The following is a 27,608-nucleotide window of genomic DNA, read 5'->3' as shown; positions in this document are numbered from 1 at the left end:
TCACAGCTGTGTGGAAGCACCTGCTTTCAATGTACTTTGTATCCCTCCTTAACTCAAATATTTCCTTTATTTTGGAAGTTACCTGTATGTTTCCATGTTCAAGTGCCTATTTCATAATACTCTCTCATTCCTCCACAAACATGACATGCTAATACCAGTTCAGTCAAATGAGGCATGATATGTCTTAAATGTTATTGTTTGTTTCAGTTTAGGTACAGTATGTGTGATAGGGGGTATTTCAAAGAAAGAAAGAAAGAAAGAAAGAAATGGATGGAAGGGCAGGGCCAGTATCGGTGGCTGTTGATTTGGCATACTTTCTGAGGACAATCCGGCTGTAAGTGACTGTGTGCAACTGTGTGTTCTCAGTACACTCGTTAAAATATCTGTTTACCTTGTGTATTTGCATAAATACAAATGCATATACACAAATACAGTGCCTTTAGAAAGTATTCACACACCTTGACTTTTTCCACATTCTGTTGTGTTACAGCCGGAATAATTTAAAATTGATAACATTTTCGATTTTGTGTCACTGATCTACACACAATACCCTGTAAGTGGAATTATAGTTTTAGAAATGTTTACAAATTTAAAAATAATGAAATGCTGAAATGTCATGAGTCAAAAGGTATTCAACACATCTGTTATGGCAAGCCTAAATAACAAGTCACATAATAAGTTGCATGGACTCACTGTGTGGAATAACTGTGTTTAACATGATTTTTATATGACTAACCCATCTCTGTACCCCATACATAAAAGTATCTGTAAGGTCTCAGTCTAGCAGTGAATTTCAAGCACAGATTCAACCATAAAGACCAGGGAGGTTTTCCTATGGTTCGCAAAGAAGGGCATCTATTGGAAGATGGGTAAAAGCATATTAATTACATTTTGGATGGTGTATCAATACACCCAATCACTACAAAGTTACAGGCGCCCTTCTAACTCAGTTGCCGGAGAGGAAGGAAACCTGTCAGGGCTTTCACCATGAGGTCAATGGTGATTTTAAAACAGTTACAGAGTTTAACGGCTGTGATAGGAGATAACTGAGGCTGGATCAACAACATTGTACTAACATACTAACATAAATGACAGAGTGAAAAGGAGGAAGCCTGTACAGAATAAAAATATTCCAAAACATGCATCCTATTTGCAATAAGACGCTAAAGTAATACTGCAAAAAATGTGGCAAAGAAATAAACTTTTTGTCCTGAATACAAAAGCGTTATATCCAACACAGCACATCACGGAGTACCACTCTTCATATTTTCAAGCATGGTGGTAGCTACATCATGGTATCGGTATGCTTGTCATCAGCGAGGACTAGGGACTTTTTTCTATATAAAAAGAAATGGATTAGAGCTAAGCACAGGCAAAATCCTAGAGTAAAACTTGGTTCAGTCTGCTTTCCAACAAGACACTTGGAGACAATTTCACATTTCAGCAGGTAAATTACCTAAAACACAAGCCTTGTGTTTTGTAGCTAGGCAACTCAGGAACATTAAATGTCGTCTCAGTAAGCAACTCCAGTGTAGATTTGGCAGTGTATATTAGCTAGTTTTGACTTAAATCGGCTTGAAAATCTATGGCAAGACTTGACCATGCCTGTCTAGCAATTATCAACAACCAACTTGAAAGGCCTTGAAGAATATTGTTAAGAATAATGGGCAAATATTGTACAATCCAGGTATGCAAAGACTTACCCAGAAAGACTGTAATCGCTGCCAAAGGTGATTCTAACATGCATTCACTCGGGATGGAATACTTATCTAATCAAGATTTTTTTTTTTTTAATGTGTGGAAAATAAAACTGTTCTTCCACTTTGACATTAGAGTATTTTGTGTAGATCCCGTGACAAAAAAATTACAATTAAATTCATTAAATCCAACTTTGTAACACAACAAAATGTGGAAAAAGTCAAGGGGTGTGAATACTTTCGTTTATAAACATGCAATGAAAATAGACACTCATAATTTGCACTATTGCAATATCCCACCAACATTTGCAATGAATGGGAGCCTATATTGTTCATGGTGGTCATTGTAATCCTGACATACAGTTGTGCTAATCCGTCATTGCAAGTTTTCACTTGGAAGAGTTGGTCGGATAATCCGAGTGCATTCCGTGGTTGAGTTATTGTAGGAGGTTTACGAGACCACAGGAGATCAAATGATTTAGATGGATGCAGGCCAAGGTTGTCCTCAGGTACAAATGCTTGAGAGAGCATCCAGTAAGAGATGCATGTCAATGATGCACAGCTTTATTCAATACTCCGACATTCCCTGTGTCATGTTCCAGTATCCACTTCAGGTATTCACAGGCCATAACTATTACTATTCATTCCTAGTGCAACATTTTAATTCTACACCCTCAGTCATTCAATAGTATAATAATATTGTGATAGTACGATCATATTATGATCGTACTATGATCATTCTTGTATTTCAGTATAGACTATTGATCATTCATTAGTCCAAGTCATTGTGAATAGGGAAAGCAGAGAGGGAGCGAGGACAAGGAAATGACTTAACATCAGGCTGGCGGTGACCAGACGGATTGATGGACTGATGATGATGATGGTGAATGAGTGGGTTAATAGATGCTTGTGAATCACTGGTCAGATAAGTGGTTTATTGTCGTGAAACATGCTTAAGATAGAACAGCGTACAAATCAAAAGTGAAACGATGCTTATAAAATAAACATTTTTTAATAGTTAATAGTTTATATTTAATAATAGTAGTCATGATGATGTGGATGTCCATGCAGTAATGTGTTTATCAGTCACGTACAATAGCAATGGGCTTGTGCAAACAATGTGCGAGATGCTAATATTGCTCATGTCAATATCAATTTGTCCTCATTAGTCGGCAGGTCTTCCTTCTCTTCATCTCTGGAAACAAAGCAGCACAACACAGTCAGAACAACTTTATCAACACAAAGTGCACGGGAAGTGATGAGTGGCTTGTTCCTAGGTAATCATAGTATAGTGTTATTGGAAACTTGGATTGAAGTCTTGTTCCATCATTAGGACAAGGATAAATGAATGCAATTGTGATTGGTATGGCATACAATAAACATGCTTTCCTGTTGGTGTCACAAGTTATGTGGTTATAAGAGTTGTCGTCAGTCAGGTAGGTAATTATTGTATGTTCATCATTGTTAACTGGGCTAGCTGAGTTCAATGTTCTTTCTCACCTTCCTGGAAGTGTTGCGGTCGAGCATCAGTTGCGGAGGTCTGTCAGAGCTACACTTATCCAGCAGCACATCTCCTGTAGAGCTGAACTGACTCAGGTCCTCTGCTCTGTACAGGAAGTTAGGCCTGCAACACAACACACACACAACAACTTTCAGGAGGTGGTACAACTAGGACAGTAACACTACATCTAATATCAATATCAGGACACCTTAGCACTATGAAATGTGAACTATGAATGCACCACGGATGTTAACATGAAACCTTTCCTACAAAAATAGACTTCTAGTAGTTATGCTAGGTTATTACTCATTGGTTGCATTTCATATTCGATGTGTGTATTTCTTGATATTCTGCAAGGCTCATTTGCAAAAGGCTCTCAGTATAACTCCCTACTTAAATAAAGGTGGAATAAATAAAACTACTACTACAACCACTATGATAACTACATATGTACTGTATCTAACAACTATTACTCCTGCTACTGTGTTGTGACTGATGTTAGACATTATAATAATAAACAGTGATATGCGTTTACCTTCTCACGTAGAGGTTGGAGATGCAGCCTTTGAAGGTGTCTTTCCCCAGGAACACAGAGTCTGGGTTTGAACTGAAGGAGCTTGAGGTGATCTGCCCTCCCACATCCTCGTCATCTATCCGCAGCTCGATACTGTAGGGCAACATGGAACGGTACTTATTTACAGTATATGCGTCAGTGGTTACCAATCTGTATAAGCACAGTTCCCGCTCAGCCCAGTCAAAACTGTTCGCTGCTCTGGCACCCCAATGGTGGAACAAGCCTGGACAGCGGAGTCAATCACCACCTTCCGGAGACACCTGAAACCCCACCTCTTCAAGGAATACCTAGGATAGCATAAAGTAATCCTTCTAACCCCCCCCCCCCCCCCCCTTAAAAGATTTAGATGCACTATTGTAAAGTGGTTGTTCCACTGGATATCATAAGGTGAATGCACCAATTTGTAAGTCGCTCTGGATAAGAGCGTCTGCTAAATGACTTAAATGTAAATGTATAACCAGTGTGTGCTGAACTGGTCACAACAATATTGTCTATGGTAAGTCTCAGTCATCACCAATCCATCATGGAACTGGATAAAGTTCAAATGGTGGGTTTAATAGCTTTCTACCAATCTATGTTGAATGTTTGATGTTCTACCTTTGAGAAGCCACCCTTCTGGTGGCAGTCAGGTAATGCCATTTGCCGTCCTGGTACTGCTTGCTTGATTTCAAAGATTTCCAAGCTGTGTCTTTGAACGTCAGGACCACATAGCCGTTGACCAAGGCAAGTTCGATGGCGCCAACGTTCTGTCGGAGAACCGGGTAAGGATAAAGATCATTTCAAAACAGTCAGGTCACTCACATTTGCTGCATCCTAAAAGTAAAAAATGTCAAAAAACAACAGTTGAAGAAAGAAATGTGGAGCGAGAGAGGGAGACAAAGGGGTGGTGTGGTCTACTAACCGACTCGGTGTTCTGCAGTAGGAGCCCATTTTTCTCAGAGCTCTTGAATCCCAGTGAGACTGTGACATCACTTGCCAGGCTGAAGCCTTTGAGAGCAGCTGACAGAGAACTCCCCACGTTAAACTCTGATTTACGAGACGCCTGGAACACAGAGACATTGTCATGCGGTTACTAACAGTGGACTGGAGTCAGTTACAGCATCTTGGTGGCATCAATATACGCAGTAGTGGCACACAGAAATGGCTTCCTGACAGTGTAACTAGGTCTCCGGTGAATAAAGATTATAGTGGTAGAAATAAAAATATAATGCCGTGTTATTGACCATGTTTGAAAAAAAGGTCTAGAAAAAGGTGAAAACTTACCAGGAAATCCGTGGGACAGCCCCGGCTGATGCCCACTTTTTCCTCGAAGGTGGGGTACTTGCTGTTGAACTTGATGTTGTTCATGCAGGCCTTCAGTGGCTGGGCGGTGATGTTGTGTCTGTGAGCGGGAACACACAAACACAATGTTATTTCGACTCCGGTGTGATGTACGGTTAAGGAAACAGTATACTACCAATAAGGCTTTACAACTTACTCAACATCCATGTAACACGGGCAGAGTTTGATCATTCAAATCGTAACGCCAAACATAATAATAATAATGTTCCTAGTAAGCAGGTGAAAAGCAGCCACCTTTCTCTCAGGGCTGGTGGTACGCCACCGATGTAGTAGTCTGCGAAGTCTCCAGGGGTGTACAGGACATTAGACTTGACCACCTCCTTGCCTGCTACACGGATCTTCATCTCTTGGCTTCCTTGAGACTCGATAATGATCAACACTTCTGCTTGGTCTGAATTCTAAAGAGAAAATATTTTTTTTTAAATCAGGGAGAACTATTTGAGCAAACCAATGTGAGTTCTACAAATAACGAAATATTTATCTATCTAGCGCCAACTGCCTTACCACTGGGAAGACTTTGGTAGCGCTTTGTACTGGTTCTCTGAGCAGGTTACTATGGATGACGATGTAGCCTCTCTCAAACGTCACACTGTAGTAGTTGTCCTACAGAAAAGAGGAAAACAAGCAACGTCAAAAAACACAGCCAGTGGGACAAACTGACAAGAGAAGAGAAACCTAACAGCTACTCAAGTGTCAACGATGGCACATCGTCAACTTTACCACACCAAATGTTTCAACGTGAGCAGAGTAAGTAGCCTACCTCGTTTCCAATGTAGAGGAAAAGCCCATTTTCTGAGCGAGTGGAGATGGTCTGGCCCAGGAGGAGGGTGGACGCCTTGACACCTTGGGTGGACACCTTGGCATAACCAGTCCCCTCAAAGTAGTCAAACACCACTGGTTGGACATACCTGGGCACAGAGGGATTCAATCAGAATAGGGTTAAGGTTGTCTGTAAAACTCAAGATTTGGTCAAGACTAACTGGGGAGCTACATTGGGTGGTCGGGGAAACAGAAAATGCAAAAATAGAACTGGAGAGTACTTTTGCTGCTCACAGAGCTACGCTGCTAACGCCCAGGTTTCATTCAACTGAATAGGAGCGATTCGCGCTATGCTAAAGTTTAGTGTCCAGTTTAGCAGGCTTGGAGTCAATCCAGCCACTTAACATGTTCATCAGTCAAGTGATAGACAGTCAATCTCCCCTGTCTAACAAGGACTCTGTTGTTCTCTGATCCAGGAGCATGATCTCCAATCAATACCTCATTAGGCTTGGTGGTATTTGGTATTTTATTAGGATCCCCATTAGCTGTTGCAAAAGCAGCAGCTACTCTTCCTGGGGTCCACACAAAACATGAAACATAATACAGAACATCAATAGACAAGAACAGCTCAAGGACAGAACTACATACATTCATCTACCAATCTCTTTGTGTGATGCTTATACCTCTTGCATGGATTCTCCAGGTTGACCTTGACAGCATTCTTAAAGTTGTACAGACTGATGAATCTGTCATTGAAGGTGGACAGCTCGATGCATCCCTTATAGTTGGGGTAGTTGAGGGAGGCTGGAGGCTATCGAAACAACATTTTCAGATGTTATACGAGGTCAAAAATGCTTCAAATCAGTCACTGAAAAAGGTTATTTTCAGTCAATGTCATACCAAAGTGTTGTTATGAAGTCAGGTGCTTACAGTGAAGTTGGAGGGGTAGCCCCCGACATAGAAGACAATGTCACTAGGGTCCAGGTTTAGAAGGTTCCTGGTCAGCTCTCCCTGCTTGCTGCTGGTCTGAGGTGGGTCCGGCTGGTTGGACGTGAACAGCTTGGTGAGGTTCACTTCTGCGTCTTGGTAAATTCTGAGAGATTGTAAGAGGTCAATGTTAGATCAGGGTTACTCACTGAAATCTCATTTCCCAAGACTTTTGATGGTCGAAGGTATGGTTTTACCTGCGCAGGTCCACCTTGTCAAAGAAGGAAGGCTCAGAGGGAGACCTAGTGATGAAGTCTGTCTTGATCTCATACTCTTCTCCATCCAGATTGTACACACAGAACAGCACGTTATTCCTCAGGGCCATGCCGATGAAGTCTTTAGACGACTGTGGGAGAGAGAGAGAGGGGAGGACAGTCAGTGCGAGCATTTCCAACCACAAGCAAACTGTCAAATGTATGCGTGCCATTAGTTCAATAAAGAAATATACACATGTATTAGGAGAATGCCGACTGAAGTGCCAGAGAGCTTTTCTGAACCAAAAGAAAACTCAAATCTGTATCATCCATTTTTTTTCTTCCATTAGGAGAATAGGGACGACAAGGTCCAGTCCACTCACATCTCGGTTACCGAGGTAGAGTACGAACATGTCACTCGTGTCTGTGATCGTGGTGGCCTGTCTCCGTCTGCGTACTCCGTCCCCTCGGTTGTTGGGGAGCTCTGGTCTCTGCAGGGACAGGGACAGGGACGTGTATGCCTTCAGGTCTTCTATATCCCTTGGGGGACGCAGCTCCACGTGGCCCTCCCCACTGAACTTCATAGGGACCGCAATCTGGAGAGACAAGGAGAGAGGTTGTACAGGGTTACTAAGGGACCAGCAGTGTAAAGAGAAATCAGTGTTCTCCTTTGTGGGAATCACAACTGTCCATCAAATTCCCCAAAGGGCTCTGTCAAGACCTAAACCTGCAATCCTTCAAACTGAAATGAGTCTGACTCCATATATTCACGTCTTAATTCTCAACAGCACTCACTGCTGCAGAGACTGTATGGCCAGTGGAAGGGGTAACATGTTATACACAGTGGGTATATCTGGTGGGGTGTGGACCCAGGGTGTGTATAGAGTTGTGTGTGTGTGTGTGTGGTGGTGCATTCGTACCCTATTGGCTGCGTCTCTAGCCTGCTCGATGAGCTCCTTGATCCTATTGATGTTATCAGAGACGTTGGTGACAGGGGAGAGCTGAGAGCTGAGCTCCTCCACCTCCGAGATCTTATCCTGCAGAGATGGGATGCTGTTCAACAGATTCTTCACTGTGGATGGGGGCGGGGGAGAGACATAACGAGAGAGAGAGAGAGAGAGAGAGAGAGGTTAGACCTTTTAACCATTTCACACCTGAACAAAACAGGAAATGAGTGGACAATCATCACAGTACTGTTCATGCATGGTAACACCATTTTAATACGATGAGTCATATTTATTCCACCTTTATTTACCCGGTGAGGTCCATTGAGAGACATCTCTTTTTACAAGGGAGCCCTCTTTATGGGTGTCTATTCCCTCCAGAATATGCAGACATAGGTTAGTGGAGTGATTCTTCACCTGATTTGTCCACATCGTCCATGATGCTGCCGAGGTTGGAGTCGGAGGGCATGACGTTGAACTTGTCCACTTCCTCTCTGATGGCGTTCAGTCTGTCCATGGTGGTGCTGGCCGTGTCATTGGCAGACGCTGCCTTCCTCTTCGCCTCGTCTAGCATGTCTCCTATATCATCTGAGAGAAGGAGAGGCGAGAGGGAATGAGCGAAGGAGGAGAAGGGGAAGGAGGGAAGGAGGAGAGGGGGTAAGGAGGGAAGGAAGAGAGGGGGTAAGGAGGGAAGGAGGAGATGGGTAAGGAGGGAAGGAGAGGGTGAAGGAGGAAGGAGAAGGGGGGGAAGGAATGAAGGAGGAGAGGGGGAAGGAGGGAAGGAGAGGGGGAAGGAGGAAGGAGAGGGGGAAGGAGGAAGGAGAAGGGGGGAAGGAATGAAGGAGGAGAGGGGGAAGGAGGGGAGGGAGGGATTAGCAATGAGGGGATGATGACACTTAAGTCAAAGCACTCTCATAACTCATATTTCGCTCTTCCATTGATCAGTACATTTTCCATAATTTGGTATGTTCTATCAGACATCCTCTGGTCCTCCTACTACCCGAGCCAACGTACCTCTCTGGATGTTGTTCAGCTCTGCCTGGGCATCCAGCAGGTCCGTTTCCAATGCTTTCTTCTTATTCTCTGCGTCATTCAGGCGCTTCTTCTGGGCTGTGAGGTCATCAGAGGCCTCTGTCGAGTCAAAACAGAGATTAGTTAAGCCTTAACTATGCCATTACATTTAGGCCACATGTATTTGGTTGGCCCCTTACGCACTCTAAAAACACTATTACAACTTATAGCAACATACCTTTGAGATCTTTTTCTGCGTCCTTGGCTTCCCTCAGTAGGTCGTTCCCGCTGTCTTTCAGATCCTTAGCTCTCTTTGTCAGGTCCTCTTTCTTCACATCCTATAATGAAGAAAAGAAAGAAGTTGAAGAATATTGCAGAAACAGAAGGTGGACCAAAGACACATCAGCTCAGAGTTAGGTGCTGTGAGGTCAATATCTCCCTGGTATGGGTCTAGTGGCTCGACCGGGGACTCACCTTCAGGGCTTTGTCAGCTGCATCTTTGGCCTCCTTGGCTGCCTTCTCTGCAGCGTTGACCGCATCTGTGATGTTCTTGTAGGCCTCAATGGCGTCCATGGCATCACGCACATCAGAGCGGCCACTCGAGTCCCTCACAGCACTGTGACATAGGAAGACGAGAGAGGGGGCGGGGGGAGGAGGAAAGAGAGAGGTGGGGGGGGGTAGAGAGAGAGTTAGAGGGGGGTAGAAAGAGACAGGAAGGAAGGGAGAAGAGAGAACAGAAGAGGGAGTAAACACACGCATCTGGATTTTCAGAAATGTCAATAAACCAAATGGAACAACAAACATGCAGCCTGAGGGGGATCTACCGGATGGCAGATCTATCTGGCACGACCCACTGAGGATGAAAACCACCCAACATAAACATCCCTGTTAAAGAACCACAACTACCGCCACTATCATTACTTCAATACTATGTCGTTGATGCTTGGGGAACCTTTTGAGTTGATCCTCTACTGTTATCTTGAATTATGTGCTTCTGAGGAATTATGGCTTCCCATTGAAGCTAACATGGGCAATACAGTCTTGAGACCATTTAGCTTAAACTACACAAACCAGCAGCAGAAACTGCCTTGTTGTCATAACCCTGGACCCATCCCGTCCCTGGTGAAAGAGGACATGTCCCCACATCCCAGGTCCCTAGAACTCACTCCTGTAGTTCCTTGGCCAGCTTGGCCAGGTTCTCTGCGTGTCTCTCTGCTCGCTCCACAATGTCCTCCTTGGCCGCGGCCTGGGAGATGGCGTTGACCTTCTTGGTGAGGTCAGTCCTGGCGCCGTCCAGTTGGGCAGCTAGCTGTTCATACTCCTGGAGAGGAGAAAGACAACAGGGTCACATTCATTAGGCACCAAATGGAAAAAAACATGACTGAAACAGGGAGGGACTACCTGAACTTGTCCAATAACAAATGGTAATGTTTGCTTTCAATTGCAAACTGTTTTGCTACGTTTTGTTACCGCATGCCTAATGAAGAGAACAGAAGAACCACTGTAGGCACAGGAAATACAGGCAAGGACATACCATCCTCTTTACCTAAAGTCATGATATTATCAAACACAAGCATTGATTGTTATCTGAGTGGCTGGCAAGTTAGGACTCACTAACATTTGAGAATCTAGAGCAACAGAATCAAGTATTGTCAAAGTATGTTGTGTACATTGGCTGTATCATTACACCAGTTAGGATCATATGTGTACCGGAGATGATAGATGCATCACTGACTTAGGTATATTGAATTTGACTATGCACATGAGGTAATATGCAGTTATAACATGAGATTACATGGCTGGTCGGTGTGCTTACAGTCTTGCTGTCATTCAGCATTCTCAGGAGGTCCTCTGTGGCCTTCAGCTGATCTTCTGCCATGGCTATCTGGTCCTGGACCTTCTTACGCTCTTTCTTCAGGTCCTCCATACGTTTCTGAAGAACAAACATTCATTTGGTTAAGAGTACATTAGGCCTACTGCCATAAGATGTCAACTTTTTGGGGTAAAAACAATTACCCTAACCATGAAAGTAACCATAGCAACGGCCTAAACAACATGGTTACCGCACACAGTAACTGCCAATACGTGATAGCATTGTACCATCATGTTAAAAGAAAATACTAAATACTGGGAGTTTTATTATTACCAGTATGTCTTTCAGTGCCTCTGAGTTGAGTCCGTTCTGAGAGTTGGCTTTCTTCACCATGTCCCCAGCCTGTTTCAGCGCCTCTTCCAGGTCCTTCAGTTTAGCTTCATAGTCCTTCAGCAGACCCTTCAACCTCTTGGCTGCTGCCTCATTCTGATCATACTGCTTGGTCACATTAGCCTTGATGTAGTCCAGCACTGGGAGAATAGAATCGAACAGAATATCAATTGTCATTCTCGACCGAAGATTTTAAAAAAGTCTCACTATTTTATTCAGCTGCTGATGGTATCAAACAAAGTAGTCATCGCTATTGTGACATTATGCTTCTTATCTGTATCTTAACTCAACCTAATCCAGTAATGTTCAAGAACATCAGAGTTACCGTACGAGCTTCTAATCTTATGAACGAAAAGCCTTAGGGATTTGAAGAGTTTTGGTTACACAGCAGACTACTTACGTTTCTGGGACTCGTCTCTCTCTTTCTCGGCTGCGTCTTTCTGGGGGTTGAAGTTTCTCTTCTCCATCTCCTTCACCATGCGTTCAGCGTCGGATAACATCTTAGCCAGGTTCTCACTGGGCACCACATCACCACCGGACCCAGACTCTTTCAGCTGCTGCAGCAGGGCTACACACGACACACACATTCAGGTTGAGATATATCAGGGAGGGAGAGTGAGAGAAAGCAACAGAGGGAGAGAGAGAGAGGGGGAAGGGGTGAGAAAACAGAAAAATAAAAAGGAAAGAGAATCATTTGGCTAGAGAGATAGAGATGTAGACAGAAGGGGGGGGGGGGGGGGCAAAGAGATCAGGCGAGTTAGAGAACAAGGACTTGGTGGTTTACCCAGGATCTTCTCAAGCAGGTTCTTAGCCTCAGTGTCCAGGTCTTTAGCTCTCAGATGGGTCTTACCCACATCACCCAGCACTTTCTGGGCATTCACAGCCCTGTCGTCCGCCTGATGGACAACACAGAAATAGACACAAACATTAGCTCTCCAAAGCCAGCACACACAATCCCACACATGACAGGGGGGAATAAAAGACACCAAGGAGGAAGACTTCCAGTCCAGTACCTTTTCTTTGAGAGCGCTGATATCCTCGTTGACACCGAGAGTGTCCTGCTCCAGTTGGCTAACCTTGGGCTTCTGGCTGTTCACACTGGAACTGAACTTGTTCACCAGACTCTGTGGAGGGAACACACAGTCTATTGTTTAACGCTTTATTATCAGATGGGATGGCAAGAGAGAGAGAGAGCTACAGTACAATGGGATATGGCTGGTTGTTGACTCCTCGGACTGTCAGAGAGGTTGACTGAGTGACTTGTTTACTCCAGTTGGTTTGATAAACGCTTACAGCGTATGCTCAAATGGAGCGCATGAGTTGCTGAGATCCCAAACGCGTGGGAGTTCAGCTCTGACATGTGTTGACACACAGCTCTGGGACAAACTGACTGAGATCGCTTATCAGCAGGATTCTGGAATGTTCGAGTACGCACACACCCTTTACCGCTCTGTGTGTGTGTGTGTGTGAGCGTTGACGTACATCTATCCACACGGTATCTGCGTTTAGGTAATTTGCTATGTTTTGAAGTCCTCTCCCATCCTTTCGGCGGCCTGTATAGCCAGAGGGCAGGGTGGTATGTAACAGTACATATACGCCATATAATACCTTGGTCTCTGTGATGGTATTCTCCAGCATCCTGAGTCGGTCCTGAGAGGAGGCGGATACACTGGCGTTATCCAGCTGAGTCTTAATCCTGCCCAGCTCGTCATCCAGACGCCCCAGATCGTTGAGTAAGGTCTCGGCGCAGTCGTCGCACTCTGAGAAGCCCACACAGACAAACGTAATCAACCGCTGACCACGATGAGGTAGGTACCCTCGTGTACTTGTACTGTACTCTCATTGGATTCATCACGCTGTCACGACAGAGACACTAACCTTGGCACTGCTCGTCTGTGTTGGTGTCCCCTGGCTCCAACGTGTTCTTGCACACTGCAGAAAGAGCAACATTACACATTGTATTTATTCGGACGAAGAAAATGAAACATCCACAGAGTAAAGCTGTACCAAAAAGACACGATGCGCCGTCATGTCTCAGTACGGTATCCCCGCTCACCACCAGTCCTGGAGTCACAGCTGTTTCCGTTGCCGCTACAGTCACAAGGCCTACAGCTTCCTCCGGCTGTCAATGGATCACCGTGGTAACCAGGGGCGCATCGTTCACAACTGTCTCCTGTGTAGCCTGGTCGGCAAACACACTGGAACCCTCCAGCAACCTCTCTGCAACCCACCGCAAAACTATAGTGGAATGATGAAGAAACAGGAGTTAGTTTGGTACCCTCAGATACTGGGCCAACCACGGTAAGTGATGTACAGTACAAGGGTTTGATTTCACCAATGGAGCATCTACTATGGTTGACCTTGCCACTCACTGATTGGTTCTTTGGTGACACTGACCTGTTAGCTGGCACACTAAAGGGGCATGGGCACACCCGGCATGATCTCTGGGCAGCGTCTCCATAGTAACCCTCTTTGCAGCTCTCACACCTGTCCCCGGCTGTGTTGTATTGGCAGTTCTGTCCAGATGAAGAGTAGAAAGCATGCATTAGACTATATCACGTTAGTACCAAAAGAACAGTATTTGAATGGTGGGGTCGTCAAATACTAGTCCTTCATAATGGACATGTTCCTATCAGTTCAGTTTACACAGTGAAGGGTTAGGTACAGTAAATCAGTGTATTCTCCATACGAGTAAATAGCCAAGTCACAAAGAAAACCTATAGCCTCACTAAGTTGTTGAAAAGTCCATAACAAATACCACAGTGAGTCTAAACACACTTTGTCCTCCTGTAGACATAGTCACACTGACGTACTCCAGCCCAGAGTAGATCCAACAGGCTACATTATGTCCCTTTTTATCTCAAAGGAGGGTGATTGTCATCCCTCTCGACCATAAACGACTAACATTTCTGTCCTAATTCATCCCAAAAGAGTGATTTTGATGGTACAGAGAGAGTGAGCCTGGAATCCTTAGGTCTAGATAGAGGCACAGGCCTGGTCTTGAGTGGCTTGCGTAAGATGAGAGGAGACGAGAGAGGGAGGGAGAGAGATGAGAGAGAGAGAGGGGAAGTGAGAGAGGGAGAAAGGAGAATATAGAGTGCTTTTAGAGATCTCGAGTTTCACCAGGAGACAGCTAATGTAGACCCATATCACAATCATATATAATCACCATCATCCAATAGTTTAATGTGGTTAGCCGTCCATGGTACAGAACAGTGTGTGGGGCACCAAGGCGGAGTGGGATGCCCACCCCATGCCCTGTGGCTTGGGGTGTGAGGTCTAGACTATGACTGCTGGGCTGTGGCTCACCCTGATGGAGTCACATAGGCTGACATAGTAGGTGTTGCCCAAGTGGTTATCACTGAATTCCTTAAGGGCTTCTTTAGGCTCACAGGTTTTGAATGATTGTAATTCAGAAGCACTGTGTGCGTTCGAGTTCAAGTTGATTCGCGGTATGTACAGGACACACATACTTGCGGGTTCCCTTGCGATCATGCGACGGCAATAAGAAATAATAGAAGACGATCATAGAAATATAAAAAGTGTGTGTTCTTACCAGGCACCTCCCAGTCCTGTCGTCACACTCGTTGGCGAGGCCGTTACAGAAGCAGGGCACACAGCGACCCAGGTAGGGCCCACTGCCGTCTCTATAGTAACCACGAGCACATTTCTGGAACAGAGAAACACACAGACATTAATACAGATACAACAAAATACATAGATACAACAATATCATACAGAAAAACAGAATTTTTAAAGTGATTTCTATCTCAATGGGACCCTACTGGATGAATACGAATTCTATCACAAACAGAACAGAATCCTAAAACACACATTTCAAAACGACACACTTAATTCCCACACAGACGAACACTTTACCATTCTAAGTGGCAGTGTTTGAGGAGATACAGGCAATCTGAGTTTACGTCAGCTAATCTGCCTAGCGACAGAGAATGAGTGATCTCACAATGTCCCAAATCCCGAGTGGGTCGTGTCATCAGCACCACGCTGAGCACAAGACGAGTGTGTATCCATCCTTAACGCACCGCCGCCACTCAAAAGCCAAACACACCCTTCGCTCTATAGGATAACGGTCTACCTCGTACATGGAGCACCAAACATACATTACAGTAAGTCTATTTGTAACCCAACAGACTTCCGACATCGGCTTGAAATCCATCGTTTTACCTGGATCTGAGAGCTGGCATCTTGGTCGTCAAAAGACGGGTATTGAACAGTCTGTCCTTGGTCATTCACAGAAGAATACTGGACTCTCTGTGTACCCTGGTCATTCACAGAGGGGTAATGTACTCTCTGTTCGCCCTGGTCATGTAGGGAAGGATAATGTATCCTCTGTGCCTCTCGGTCATGCTGCCTGGGATGGCGGTTCCTCTCTTCCCTGTTAATGGGTCTGTGTCCTGCGCTGCATAGTCCCAGTAAGATTCCCCACAGCAGGGTCTGAAGTAGCATGCCTGTCCCTCTGCCTCTCCAGGGGCTGTGTACATGCGTGTCTGACATTGCTCCCGTTTGGTCTGAAATAACTCCCTGCTCTCCCCTGCCTCTTAAACACACACACACACACTCCCACACGTAGAGGACACGCCCCCTTCTCCACTCACCTACAGTACCTTAGTCAGCAGCACAGTCAGAGCAGTGTAGCAACACGCACACCCACACACTGACCAGCGTGCGCGTTAGGGTTGGGCGTTATCCAGATTTTCATACCGTCATACCGTTTCTGTACCATACCGGGGTATACGGTATTACTGGAAGCGCACAAAACTATTTAGGCAACAGGGATCTTGATCCAGGAGGGGATGAATATGTCTAGTCTGTATACCAGTGTTTTTAACTAACATGCCACAGAGACTGTCCTTTCAGGAAACTAAATGTACAATATGTAGCTGGATTGATGGCGGAGTTGCTCATTGGTTGTTGGAAATAACATCAATATTTTCCATGACAACATGTAGAGCCTCGAAAATAGGTTCATTCTTTTTTGTACTTTATTGAAAATCAAAACGTCCAAACACATTCGTTACTATAACTACTTCCGAAAACAGAATGTCACTTACACACAAAGGGTCGACAGGGAAATCGTCAGAATGTACATAAGCCTCCTCATCCACATATAAAACGGTTGCTAGGGTGGGGCTCCACCTGGGAGCCTGAGTGAGTTGGTGTTAAAGTGTGTCTATAGATGTGTTCACAGGGTATATGTGTGAGCATGCCAGTGTGATTGTGTGGTTCTGTGAATAACAGTCAGAAATCTCCAGACAGTGCAGAAGCAGCAGTCACACCTGAATCATGCGGCCCAAACACGAAGCAGTGGAGACAGTTGGGCGTGGTAGTTAGTTGGATCTGTGTATGTACTATCTGGTGTCGGGTGGTGAGTAACAACGTCCCAGGTTGCCAGATGCCACGCCTGGCTATGTGTCAGGGCGCCTCTCCTTTTTCTAACGCCGCAGGGTACATATTATCCATTTCCTCTGAACACACCTGACTAGAGGATGTTGACGTCTCCCACACACGTACACACACACGTACACACACACACAGGGAGATCATACTCTCGCTATGGTAACAGGGCTTCGAGCACAATCGCAAAATGGGGAAAAACAACTCAATCAACCCACATGAAAAAAATACTATAGTATACTATGGTATAAATACTATAGTCAAATCAAATTGGATTTGTCACATACACATGGGTAGCAGATGTTAATGCGAGTGTAGTGAAATGCTTGTGCTTCTAGTTCCGACCATGCAGTAATATCTAACAATATCGAACCTAACAATTTCACAACAACTACCTTATACACACACACACAAGTGTAAAGGAATGAATAAGAATATGTAAATAAAAATATATGAATGAGCGATGGCCGAACGGCATAGGCAAGATGCAGTAGATAGTATAGAGTACAGTATATACATATGAGATGAGTAATGTAGGGTATGTAAACATTATATAAAGTGGCATTGTTTAAAAGTATTCACTGTAGTGTGTTTGTTGACTTTACTGTAGTATTCACTGTAGTGTTTTTGCAGACTAAACTGCAGTATACTGTAGTATTTACAGTTAACTATAGTATAAATACTGTAGTAAAAGAAAACTAGTATATAAAATAATGTAGTGTTTTTGCGGACTGTAATATACTGTAGTATTTAATGTAGTGTTTGAGGAAATTACTGTAGTATTTACTGTTTTATTACTTTTGACATAGAAACGGAGGCATTCTCCTTAAGGAAACCTACTGGAGAAATACAAAAAAAAAAGCACATTTTCCATAACCTGTAAGTAGGTGGGACTGGGGTCTGAACGGATAGTTCAGAGCTTCTGCTCTTTTCTATAACCTGTAGGGAACACAGTATATGGTCTATATTTGTCATGTAGGTATCTCACTTATGGGTGGCACAATTTGGGATATGGTGGAGGGGAATGGGCTGGGTATAAATTTAATACTGTTAAAAAAGTGTAGTGTTTTTGCGGACGGTAGTGTTTTTGCTGTAGTATTAATATAGTATTACTGTAGAATTTACTATAGTATTCTACAGTATACGCTACTAAGCATTTCACATGATCGAGGGATACTACAGTGTGTAGTATAGTATTATACAGTATACTAGAGTTTACTACACAATTATATAGAAAGTCAAATGAAAATCTACTACAAAGTAATCAGGGCCTTTGTTAATAAGCTATTGCTAGTGAAACAAAATCGAAGCTTCCTTGGCATGTCAAACTCCCATCCCTAAGGGTTGCACACGGGTAATTCCACAGTAACAAAGTGATGCTGAAACCATGATTGCAATGTTAAACAAACCCTACAACTCTATGCACAATGACGACTTAAGGCTGCAATATGTAACTATTTGGGAGACCTGACCAAATTCACGTAGAAATGTGAGTTATAGATCTGTCATTCTTATTGACAGCAAGCCTAAGAAGCGCTATTTCTATGCTTCCCGTTCTTACGTTTGGTTTTTGTGTCTTTTACTTTCAGCCTCAAACAGCTGAAAATACAATATTTTGGGTTATGGAAGATATTTCACAGCGGTTTAGATGGTATAATGATTCGGTAACACTTTACTTGCTTTTTTTGTTGTCGTCACAAACTGAAATTAAGCAAACTATTACAATTATAGCAACCAGAAAATTGTGATTTCTGCATAGTGCATCTTTAAAAATAAATTCATTGCACCTTTTACAAAAACACATTTCAGTTTGGTAACAGAATGACGATTTGTGTGGTTTGTGCCATCATTCTGTAAACAAATCTGAGTCTCAGCATCCCTCTGTTACCATGGAATTGTCCACACTGAAAATGCATACATTTACAGTCGAGTGATGTACAGCGTTCCATTTAATACGTGGATTCTGAGGGGGAAAATGCTTCCATCCAACTTTTCCTAACTGGAGTAGGAGACCCACCCGCGTACTAAACAACCTCAGGGAAGAATTTGGTTCTAACGTTCTAAATGTGGTACTGTATATGTTTTTTATTGTATTTGATTTGAACTGCTGTTACTATGACACAACGGAGCGGTTTACAGCAGTGGTATAATCTTTAATATTATGTCTGCGTGATTGTGCATCTTATCCCTCTCCCTCGGGCTACTGGGCTTGGCTGATGAAACACACACACACTTTATTCCGGGACATTCCACAAAGGCTTGTTTAAACCGTTGGCTCTTCAATGGGCTGATGGATTTTTCCTCTGCCTGCCAGTGACCTCACTCACCCCAGGCTGGGCGTGGCACCATTGTTAGGGCGTGTCACAACAAAAACCCCACAGCGGGGAGGGGAGTTCTCGCTCTTCTCTTCTCCAAAATGACTAGATCGGTCGTTCGACGCCGCTCCCGCTCAGCCCCTCCCCCTCTCAGCCCCTCCTGTCTTCTTTCCCTCTCTTACTTTCTCCTAATCCTTTTCTCCCTCCGTCTCTCCCCCTCCCTTTCCCAATCCCAAACCCACCCCTAGGACATAGCCCCCAGCCATTCCACACTTGATGTGGATCAGAGAGCTAACAGTCCGCCTATCCTTGGAGTCAATACCATCACCAAAATAAGATAAACACCAAGGCACCTCTAGAGTACTCTCCTAAAGTAACTGCCCAGTGAAAATCGCACTTTTAAAAGTTAATATTCTGTTAACTCATATCCAAACAATGTTGTCCAACACTTGTTGGACAACATTGGAGAAAAAAACACTTCAAAAACTGCACCTGAAACATACCGTTGAAAACATTATTGCTTTTTCCTCAAAGAACATGTTATCTCCCTGAGGATGATGCGCTGGCCAATCAGCGATCTACTTGCATACAATATTTTTAATGACCGTATACGCCCACACCATTCTGTTGTTGAGGTAAGCCCACACCATTCCAACACAGAAAAGCTTATTTTTGTCATAGTTAATTAAACATTTGGGGAAGGAAAACTATTTCAATCATATTGTACACTGGATGTACAAAACATTAAGAACACCTTCCTAATATTGAGTTGCACCCCCCCTTCCCCCTTCGACCCTCAAAACCGCCTAAATTCGTCGGGGCATGGACTCTACAAGGTGTCGAAAGCGTTCCACAGGGATGCTGGCCCATGTTGACTCCAATGCTTTCCACAGTTCTGTGAAGATGGCTGGATGTCCTTTGGGTGGTGGACCATTGTTGATACACATGAGAAACTGTTGAGCGTGAAAAATCCAGCAGCGTTGCAGTTCTTGACACAAACCGATGCGCCTGGCACCTACTACCATACCCCGTTCAAAGGCACTTACATCTTTTGTCTTGCCCATGGTACACAAACACAATCCAAGTCTGAATTGCCTCAAGGTTTAAAATCCTTATTTAACCTGTCTCCCCCCCTTCATCTACACTGATTGAAGTGACTTTATCAAGTGACATCAATAAGGGATCATAGCTTTCACCTGGATTCACCTGGTCAGTCTATGTCATGGAAACAGGTGTTCTTAATGTTTTGTATACTCAGTGTAAGTAATTATAGGTCATATTTCATAGAAATCTGGAAACTCTGGGCAGTTATATAATACTTTTAAAGTATGATCCCTGTAGAGCTACATGAAGCACCTAGGGGACTAAGAGTGAATGAGATCGGTCTCACCTGGCAGGAGTCTCCTCTGTAGAGAGGGGAACAGGCACACTCCTCCACGGTGCTGGCAGGGCCCCCGGCCCCTGTGTCTGTGGCCTCCTCCAGGCCCACCTCCCCCAGGCTGAGTCTCTGGCTCTGAGTGAAGTAGAGGGCCCGCACCCTCAGACCAACCAGCCCTGCCAGGACTTCCATCAGATCCTCTCTGGACACAGGACGGTTGGTGCCGGCGTGACGCCAATTCCCCTAAACAGAACAGACAGGGGTTAGTGAGGGATTGGAAATGTTGAGGACTGATCAAATGTTAATATATGAGTAATGTTAATATATGAGTTCACAACAGATGGAATAAGGACTCAGCTTCACCACTTTTTAGGTTTTACCTCTACTAGCTGGACTCTGCCCTGGTGGAGTCTGTCAGGATTAGGGGTATGTGGGGACATGTGGATCAGGGTCATCTCCTGGCCCTGAGAGATTCACAGACAAATAACACTGGGTTACTCAAAATAGGTTGTCATCATGACTTATATACAGTACCAGTCAAAAGTTTGGACACCTACTCATTCCAGGGTTATTCTGTATTTTTACTATTTTCTACATTGTGCAATAATAGTTAAGACATCACAACTATGAAATAACACATGTAGTAACCAAAAAAAGTGTTAAATCAAAATATATTTTATATACACTGCTCAAAAAAATAAAGGGAACACTGAAACAACACAATGTAACTCCAAGTCAATCACACTTCTGTGAAATCAAACTGTCCACTTAGGAAGCAACACTGATTGACAATAAATTTCACATGCTGTTGTGCAAATGGAATAGACAACAGGTGGAAATTATAGGCAATTAGCAAGACACCCCCAATAAAGGAGTGGTTCTGCAGGTGGGGACCACAAACCACTTCTCAGTTCCTATGCTTCCTGGCTGATGTTTTGGTCACTTTTGAATGCTGGCGGTGCTTTCACTCTAGTGGTAGCATGAGACGGAGTCTACAACCCACACAAGTGGCTCAGGTAGTGCAGCTCATCCAGGATGGCACATCAATGCGAGCTGTGGCAAGAAGGTTTGCAGTGTCTGTCAGCGTAGTGTCCAGAGCATGGAGGCGCTACCAGGAGACAGGCCAGTACATCAGGAGACGTGGAGGAGGCCGTAGGAGGGCAACAACCCAGCAGCAGGACCACTACCTCCGCCTTTGTGCAAGGAGGAGCAGGAGGAGCACTGCCAGAGCCCTGCAAAATGACCTCCAGCAGGCCACAAATGTGCATGTGTCTGCTCAAACGGTCAAAAACAGACTCCATGAGGGTGGTATGATGGCCCGACGTCCACAGGTGGGGGTTGTGCTTACAGCCCAACACCGTGCAGGATGTTTGGCATTTGCCAGAGAACACCAAGATTGGGAAATTCGCCACTGGCGCCCTGTGCTCTTCACAGATGAAAGCAGGTTCACACTGAGCATGTGGCAGACGTGACAGAGTCTAGAGACGCCGTGGAGAACGTTCTGCTGCCTGCAACATCCTCCAGAATGACCGGTTTGGCGGTGGGTCAGTCATGGTGTGGGGTGGCATATCTTTGGGGGGCCGCACAGCCCTCGATGTGCTCGCCAGAGGTAGCCTGACTGCCATTAGGTACCGAGATGAGATCCTCAGACCCCTTGTGAGACCATATGCTGGTGCGGTTGGCCCTGGGTTCCTCCTAATGCAAGACAATTATAGACCTCATGTGGCTGGAGTGTGTCAGCAGTTCCTTCAAGAGGAAGGCATTGATGCTATGGACTGGCCGCCCGTTCCCCAGACCTGAATCCAATTGAGTACATCTGGGATATCATGTCTCGCTCCATCCACCAACGCCACGTTGCACCACAGACTGTCCAGGAGTTGGCGGATGCTTTAGTCCAGGTCTGGGAGGAGATCCCTCAGGAGACCATCCGCCACCTCATCAGGAGCATGCCCAGGCGTTGAAGGGAGGTCATACAGGCACGTGGAGGTCACACACACTACTGAGCCTCATTTTGACTTGTTTTAAGGACATTACATCAAAGTTGGATCAGCCTGTAGTGTGGTTTTCCACTTTAATTTTGAGTGTGACTCCAAATTCAGACCTCCATGGCTTGATAAATTGGATTTCCATTGATTATTTTTGTGTGATTTTGTTGTCAGCACATTCAACTATGTAAAGAAAAAAGTATTTAATAAGATTATTTCATTCATTCAGATCTAGGATGTGTTATTTTAGTGTTCCCTTTATTTTTTTGAGCAGTATATAAGATCCTTCAAATAGCCACCCTTTCCCTTGATGACAGCTTTGCACACTCTTGGCATTCTCTCAACCAACTTCATGAGGAATGTGTTTCCAACAGTCTTGAAGGAGTTCCCACGTATGCTGAGCACGAGTTGGCTGCTTTTCCTTCACTCTGCGGTCCAACTCATCCCAAACCATCTCAATTGGGTTGAGGTCGGGTGATTGTGGAGGTCAGGTCATCTGATGCAGCGCTCCATCACTTTCCTTCTTGGTCAAACAGCCCTTACACAGCCTGGAGGTGTGTTGGGTAATTGTCCTGTTGAAAAACAAAATGATAGTGCCACTAAGCGCAAACCAGATGGGATGACGTATCGCTGTAGAATGCTATGGTAGCCATGGTGGTTAAGTGCACCTTGAATTCTAAATAAATCACTGACAAGTATCACCAGCAAAGCACCCCCACACCATCACACATCCTCCTCCATGCTTCACGGTGGGAATTACACATGCAGACATCATCCGTTCACCCACACCGCATCTCACAAAGACACAGCGGTTGGAACCAAAAATCTCAAATTTGGACCCAGACAAAAGGACAGATTCCACCGGTCTATTATCCATTGCTGATGTTTCTTGGCCCAAGCAAGTCTCTTCTTCTTATTGGTGTCCTTTAGTAGTGGTTTCTTTGCAGCAATTCAACCATAAAGGCCTGATTCACGCAGTCTCTTCTGAACCGTTGATGTTGAGATGTGTCTGTTACTTGAACTCTGGGAGGTACAATCTGAGGTGCAGTTAATTGCCGATATCTGAGGTTGGTGACTCTAATGAACTTAACCTCTGCAGCAGAGGTAACTCTGGGTCTTCCTTTCCTGTGGCGGTCCTCATGAGAGCCAGTTTCATCATAGCGCTGGATGGTTTTTGCAACTGCACTAGCAGAAACTTTCAAAGTTCTTGAAATTTTCCGGATTGACTTACCTTCATGTCTTAAAGTAATGATGGACTGTCATTTCTCTTTGCTTATTTGAGCTGTTCTTGCAATAAAATGGACTTGGTGTTTTATCAAATAGGGTGTGCAAATCTGTCATCAAGGCAAAGGGTGGCTACTTTGAAGAATCTCAAATATAAAATATATTTAGATTTGTTTAACACTTTTTTGGTTACTACATGATTCCATATGTCTACGCTATTATTGTACAATGTAGAAAATAGTAAAAAATTAAGTAAAACCCTTGAATGAATAGGTGTGTCTAAACCGTCGACTGGTACTATATATATATATATATATATATATATATATACACACACACACAGTGAGGGAAAAAAGTATTTGATCCCCTGCTGATTTTGTATGTTTGCCCACTGACAAAGAAATGAATGATCAGTCTATAATTTTAATGGTAGGTTTATTTGAACAGTGAGAGACAGAATAACAACAAAAAAATCCAGAAAAACGCATGTCAAAAATGTAATGAATTGATTTGCATTTTAACGAGGGAAATAAGTATTTGACCCTGCAAAACATGACTTAGTACTTGGTGGCAAAACCCTTGTTGGCAATCACAGAGTTCAGATGTTTCTTGTAGTTGGCCACCAGGTTTGCACACATCTCAGGAGGGATTTTGTCCCACTCCTCTTTGCAGATCTTCTCCAAGTCATATGTGCTTTCTTGAGCAGGGGACCTTGCGGGCGCTGCAGGATTTCAGTCCTTCACGGCGTAGTGTGTTACCAATTGTTTTCTTGGTGACTATGTTCCCAGCTGCCTTGAGATCATTGATAAGATCCTCCCGTGTAGTTCTGGGCTGATTCCTCACCGTTCTCATGATCATTGCAACTCCACGAGGTGAGATCTTGCATGGAGCCCCAGGGAGATTGAGTTATTTTGTGTTTCTTCCATTTGCATATAATCGCACCAACTGTTGTCACCTTCTCACCAAGCTGCTTGGCGATGGTCTTGTAGCCCATTCCAGCCTTGTGTAGGTCTACAATCTTGTCCCTGACATCCTTGGAGAGCTCTTTGGTCTTGGCCATGGTGGAGAGTTTGGAATCTGATTAATTGATTGCTTCTGGCTCCCAGGTGTCTTTTATACAGGTAACAAGCTGAGATTAGGAGCACTCCCTTTAAGAGTGTGCTCCTAATTTCAGCTCGTTACCTGTATAAAAGACACCTGGGAGCCAGAAATCTTTCTGATTGAGAGGGGGTCAAATATTTATTTCCCTCATTAAAATGCTAATCAATTTATAACATTTTTGACATGCGTTTTTCTGGATTTTTTGTTGTTGTTATTCCGTCTCTCACTGTTCAAATAAACCTACCATTAAAATTATAGACTGATCATTTCTTTGTCAGTGGGCAAACGTACAAAATCAGCAGGGGATCAAATACTTTTTTCCCCCTCACTGTATATATATGACTCATACACCAATTAGAGAGATGTCATAATTAGCAGTGAGTGATGATACAATGTGTCACAATGTACATACACTGAGCAGGACATCAGGTCTGCGGTCCATCAGCGACATCCCCTCACTGGGAATCCCAAAGGACTTAGCCTGGTAGGTGAGGTAGCCCCCATAGGACGACACCTGAGACAGGAGCGGAATACTATCAGCAGGGTTGGGTAGGTTACTTTCTAAATGTAATCTGTTACAGTTACCTGTCCAAAATTGTAATCAGTAATGTAATTTTTGGATTACCCCAACCCAGTGATGTAATCTGATTACTTTTGGATTACTTTCCCCTTAAGAGACATTAGAAGACAAAAAGGATCCATCAAACGCATTTGGTGTGTCATCAAAGTGGTCTCTGACTTGTGGTCAGACTAGCTCAGGTGGAACAATGCTGAATTGAATGTCAGTGAGAAAACAGAAAGGTGTCAATGTATTTTTTCACAAACATCATTTCTGAATTTAAAGGTAATTCAAGAACTAATCATCTAGTTTTTCCAAAAATATCTGTAATCTGATTACAATCTTTTTTCTGGTAACATAACTGATTACATTTACAGGTTTTTTTTGTAATCAGATTACATGTAATCAGTTACTCCCTAACCCTGACTATCAGTCAGAGTCACTGGGACTGATACAGGACCCGGTGTCGAACTGTTAAAAGCACTGGTAGTTAGGCTCAATGGCAGCTGCTTGAAGTCCTGACTTCTCCTGTTCTTGTCACTGAATCCACAGCTAAATAACTGATTAAATGTTAAAATGCTGATATAAAAAGACCTTCCAAATATTATGGAAACATGTCCTTTTTTTTTTTTAAACTGAGCTATTCTATTCTAACAGTACATGTCCTCCTCTCAAATTCCACTCTCTACTCACCCGGTCTACCAGGTAGGATGGTGGCGCCACCCAGTGGAGGAGCTGGGTAGTGCCAGGCAACTCCTGTACGTCTGCTACCACAGTGTTACTGGACGGGTTGAGGACTGATGCCACCTCCTCCTGGTCAGCCCTCTCCAGACGCCAGCCACGCATGTCCATAAACTAGTGGAGGCGAAGGGAAAGAGGATTGTACTATACATTATCGGCCTATTGTTTGGTAAAATGCCATTATGTACATAGGAATCTAATAGCATGCTATGTGCAATGGAGTTATGTTCTGCAGGTGTGGCAAAGGTGTGGGTATATCCACTCCATGGAATGTGGGTTGTTTCAACACTGATCATTTGGCTAGATAAGGGTTTGATCATGTGTCTGAACAGGTACAGTGTAATTACAACTTATTTCACATTTCTATGGCACGGAAAGAATGTGTCAATGAAAATGCCTATAAAACTTCAGAAACACACACACGCACACGCACACACCTTCCCCCTGCGTTTGTCAGAGCTCTGGCACTGGTCGGTGGCTCCAAAGCAGAAGCAGCTGATGCAGCCTCTGGGGTGGGAGGGGTCAAAGTGGAAGGACCCGTCTCTACAGGCATCACAGCGGGCACCCTGCACGTTCCTCTACAACAACAGGACATACGGCTGCTTACTGTTTACTCCAGATTTCACAGGTCACAACCTTTTCCTGGTCACTGACCCTGCTAATAACCAGTCACATTGCTTCCCAATAGAGAAGCCCTCAGAAATGTTAGGTTTGTTTTTACAGATGAGAGTATTTGAGGCTAAATTAGTCTGGTCGACATGTTAAAGACGTAGATTTAACACACTATTTGCGAATGTACGCTTAATTTAGACGATCCTAATATTATGATTTAGTGTTTAAAAGCATACAGCATTATAAGGTCACCTTGCAGAGGCACTGTCCTGTGTCTGGGTGACATATATCAGGTGTGACCCCTCCCTGGTTACAGTTACATGGGACACACTCTGGGAACCTGTAGAACCCTGCAGCACACCGGTCACACTGCCGCCCACCGATCCTGGGCTTACACCTTCACACACACACACACAGAACATATACATACAATTAACATGATTATACTTGGAAATCTCATCCACACCATGTTCAGATATTCAGCTACTGGCCTTATAAGAGGAAAGGTGCTAAAAAATACAGAGAATCTAAAACGTATTCTCATTCAAAACTCCACAACCTTTACCTTATGTGGTGTTTCCTATATAAAACAAAATACAATAGTGTTTACCAGGGATCACCAACTAGATTCAGCAAAGGGATGATTTTTTCTGGAGCGGATGGTCTGGGGGCCAGAACATAATTACAAATAACTTGTAGACTGCAAATTGACCGCAAGAAGCCCAAACAGATATAATATTTCACAAAAACAATCATTTCAAATCTTGCTTATATTTGTATACGATGACTTGTCTCCCTATTATGAGTGGGAATACTTGGGAACAGATTTTTAAAAAATCAGCTGATTTCCTGGTGTTGAAATCCAATCCTGGTGTATTCTATGGTAAGAAATACTATAGTATTCACCGTAGTCTATTTGCAGACTTTACTGCAGTATACTGTAGTATTTACAGTTCATTAGTATAAATACTGTAGTAAAAAAACAGTAGTATATTTAAGTGATAATGTTTCATTAAAACATCTAGGGTTGCTAGAGATGCGACCCAATCGTTCAGTCTTTTTGT

At 43.9% G+C, this 27,608-nt stretch overlaps 1 protein-coding gene across 2 annotated transcripts in view; it reads right to left on the bottom strand.

The window, feature by feature from the left end:
* Positions 1-2,227: 2,227 nt before the first annotated feature.
* Positions 2,228-27,608, bottom strand: part of LOC106599664 (laminin subunit alpha-3) — a 105,677-nt gene continuing 80,296 nt past the window's right edge. For both annotated transcript variants that reach the window (XM_082973421.1, XM_082973422.1), the window contains 35 exons: positions 26,797-26,941; positions 26,370-26,510; positions 25,885-26,046; positions 25,045-25,146; positions 20,703-20,786; positions 20,335-20,565; positions 14,768-14,881; positions 13,609-13,727; positions 13,268-13,449; positions 13,090-13,143; positions 12,820-12,971; positions 12,225-12,335; positions 11,996-12,107; positions 11,612-11,779; positions 11,155-11,351; positions 10,825-10,941; positions 10,175-10,329; positions 9,483-9,624; positions 9,247-9,346; positions 9,012-9,128; positions 8,415-8,585; positions 7,974-8,125; positions 7,437-7,649; positions 7,057-7,205; positions 6,803-6,965; positions 6,556-6,683; positions 5,874-6,021; positions 5,618-5,716; positions 5,348-5,511; positions 5,036-5,153; positions 4,674-4,814; positions 4,370-4,518; positions 3,734-3,865; positions 3,198-3,321; positions 2,228-2,892 (listed from right to left, as the gene is read on the bottom strand). In XM_082973421.1, the coding sequence (XP_082829547.1) occupies positions 2,887-2,892; positions 3,198-3,321; positions 3,734-3,865; positions 4,370-4,518; positions 4,674-4,814; positions 5,036-5,153; positions 5,348-5,511; positions 5,618-5,716; positions 5,874-6,021; positions 6,556-6,683; positions 6,803-6,965; positions 7,057-7,205; positions 7,437-7,649; positions 7,974-8,125; positions 8,415-8,585; positions 9,012-9,128; positions 9,247-9,346; positions 9,483-9,624; positions 10,175-10,329; positions 10,825-10,941; positions 11,155-11,351; positions 11,612-11,779; positions 11,996-12,107; positions 12,225-12,335; positions 12,820-12,971; positions 13,090-13,143; positions 13,268-13,449; positions 13,609-13,727; positions 14,768-14,881; positions 20,335-20,565; positions 20,703-20,786; positions 25,045-25,146; positions 25,885-26,046; positions 26,370-26,510; positions 26,797-26,941 (4,762 nt within the window). In that variant the 3' untranslated portion in view covers positions 2,228-2,886. The remainder of the gene's footprint in view (positions 2,893-3,197; positions 3,322-3,733; positions 3,866-4,369; positions 4,519-4,673; positions 4,815-5,035; positions 5,154-5,347; positions 5,512-5,617; positions 5,717-5,873; positions 6,022-6,555; positions 6,684-6,802; positions 6,966-7,056; positions 7,206-7,436; positions 7,650-7,973; positions 8,126-8,414; positions 8,586-9,011; positions 9,129-9,246; positions 9,347-9,482; positions 9,625-10,174; positions 10,330-10,824; positions 10,942-11,154; positions 11,352-11,611; positions 11,780-11,995; positions 12,108-12,224; positions 12,336-12,819; positions 12,972-13,089; positions 13,144-13,267; positions 13,450-13,608; positions 13,728-14,767; positions 14,882-20,334; positions 20,566-20,702; positions 20,787-25,044; positions 25,147-25,884; positions 26,047-26,369; positions 26,511-26,796; positions 26,942-27,608) is intronic.

The sequence above is a fragment of the Salmo salar genome, chromosome 03 (genome assembly GCF_965601325.2).
Source record: "Salmo salar chromosome 03, fSalSal1, whole genome shotgun sequence".
Classification (NCBI taxonomy): domain Eukaryota; kingdom Metazoa; phylum Chordata; class Actinopteri; order Salmoniformes; family Salmonidae; genus Salmo; species Salmo salar.
Note: the sequence above shows the minus strand (reverse complement) of the source record. Positions and strands in the feature narration are given on the sequence as shown.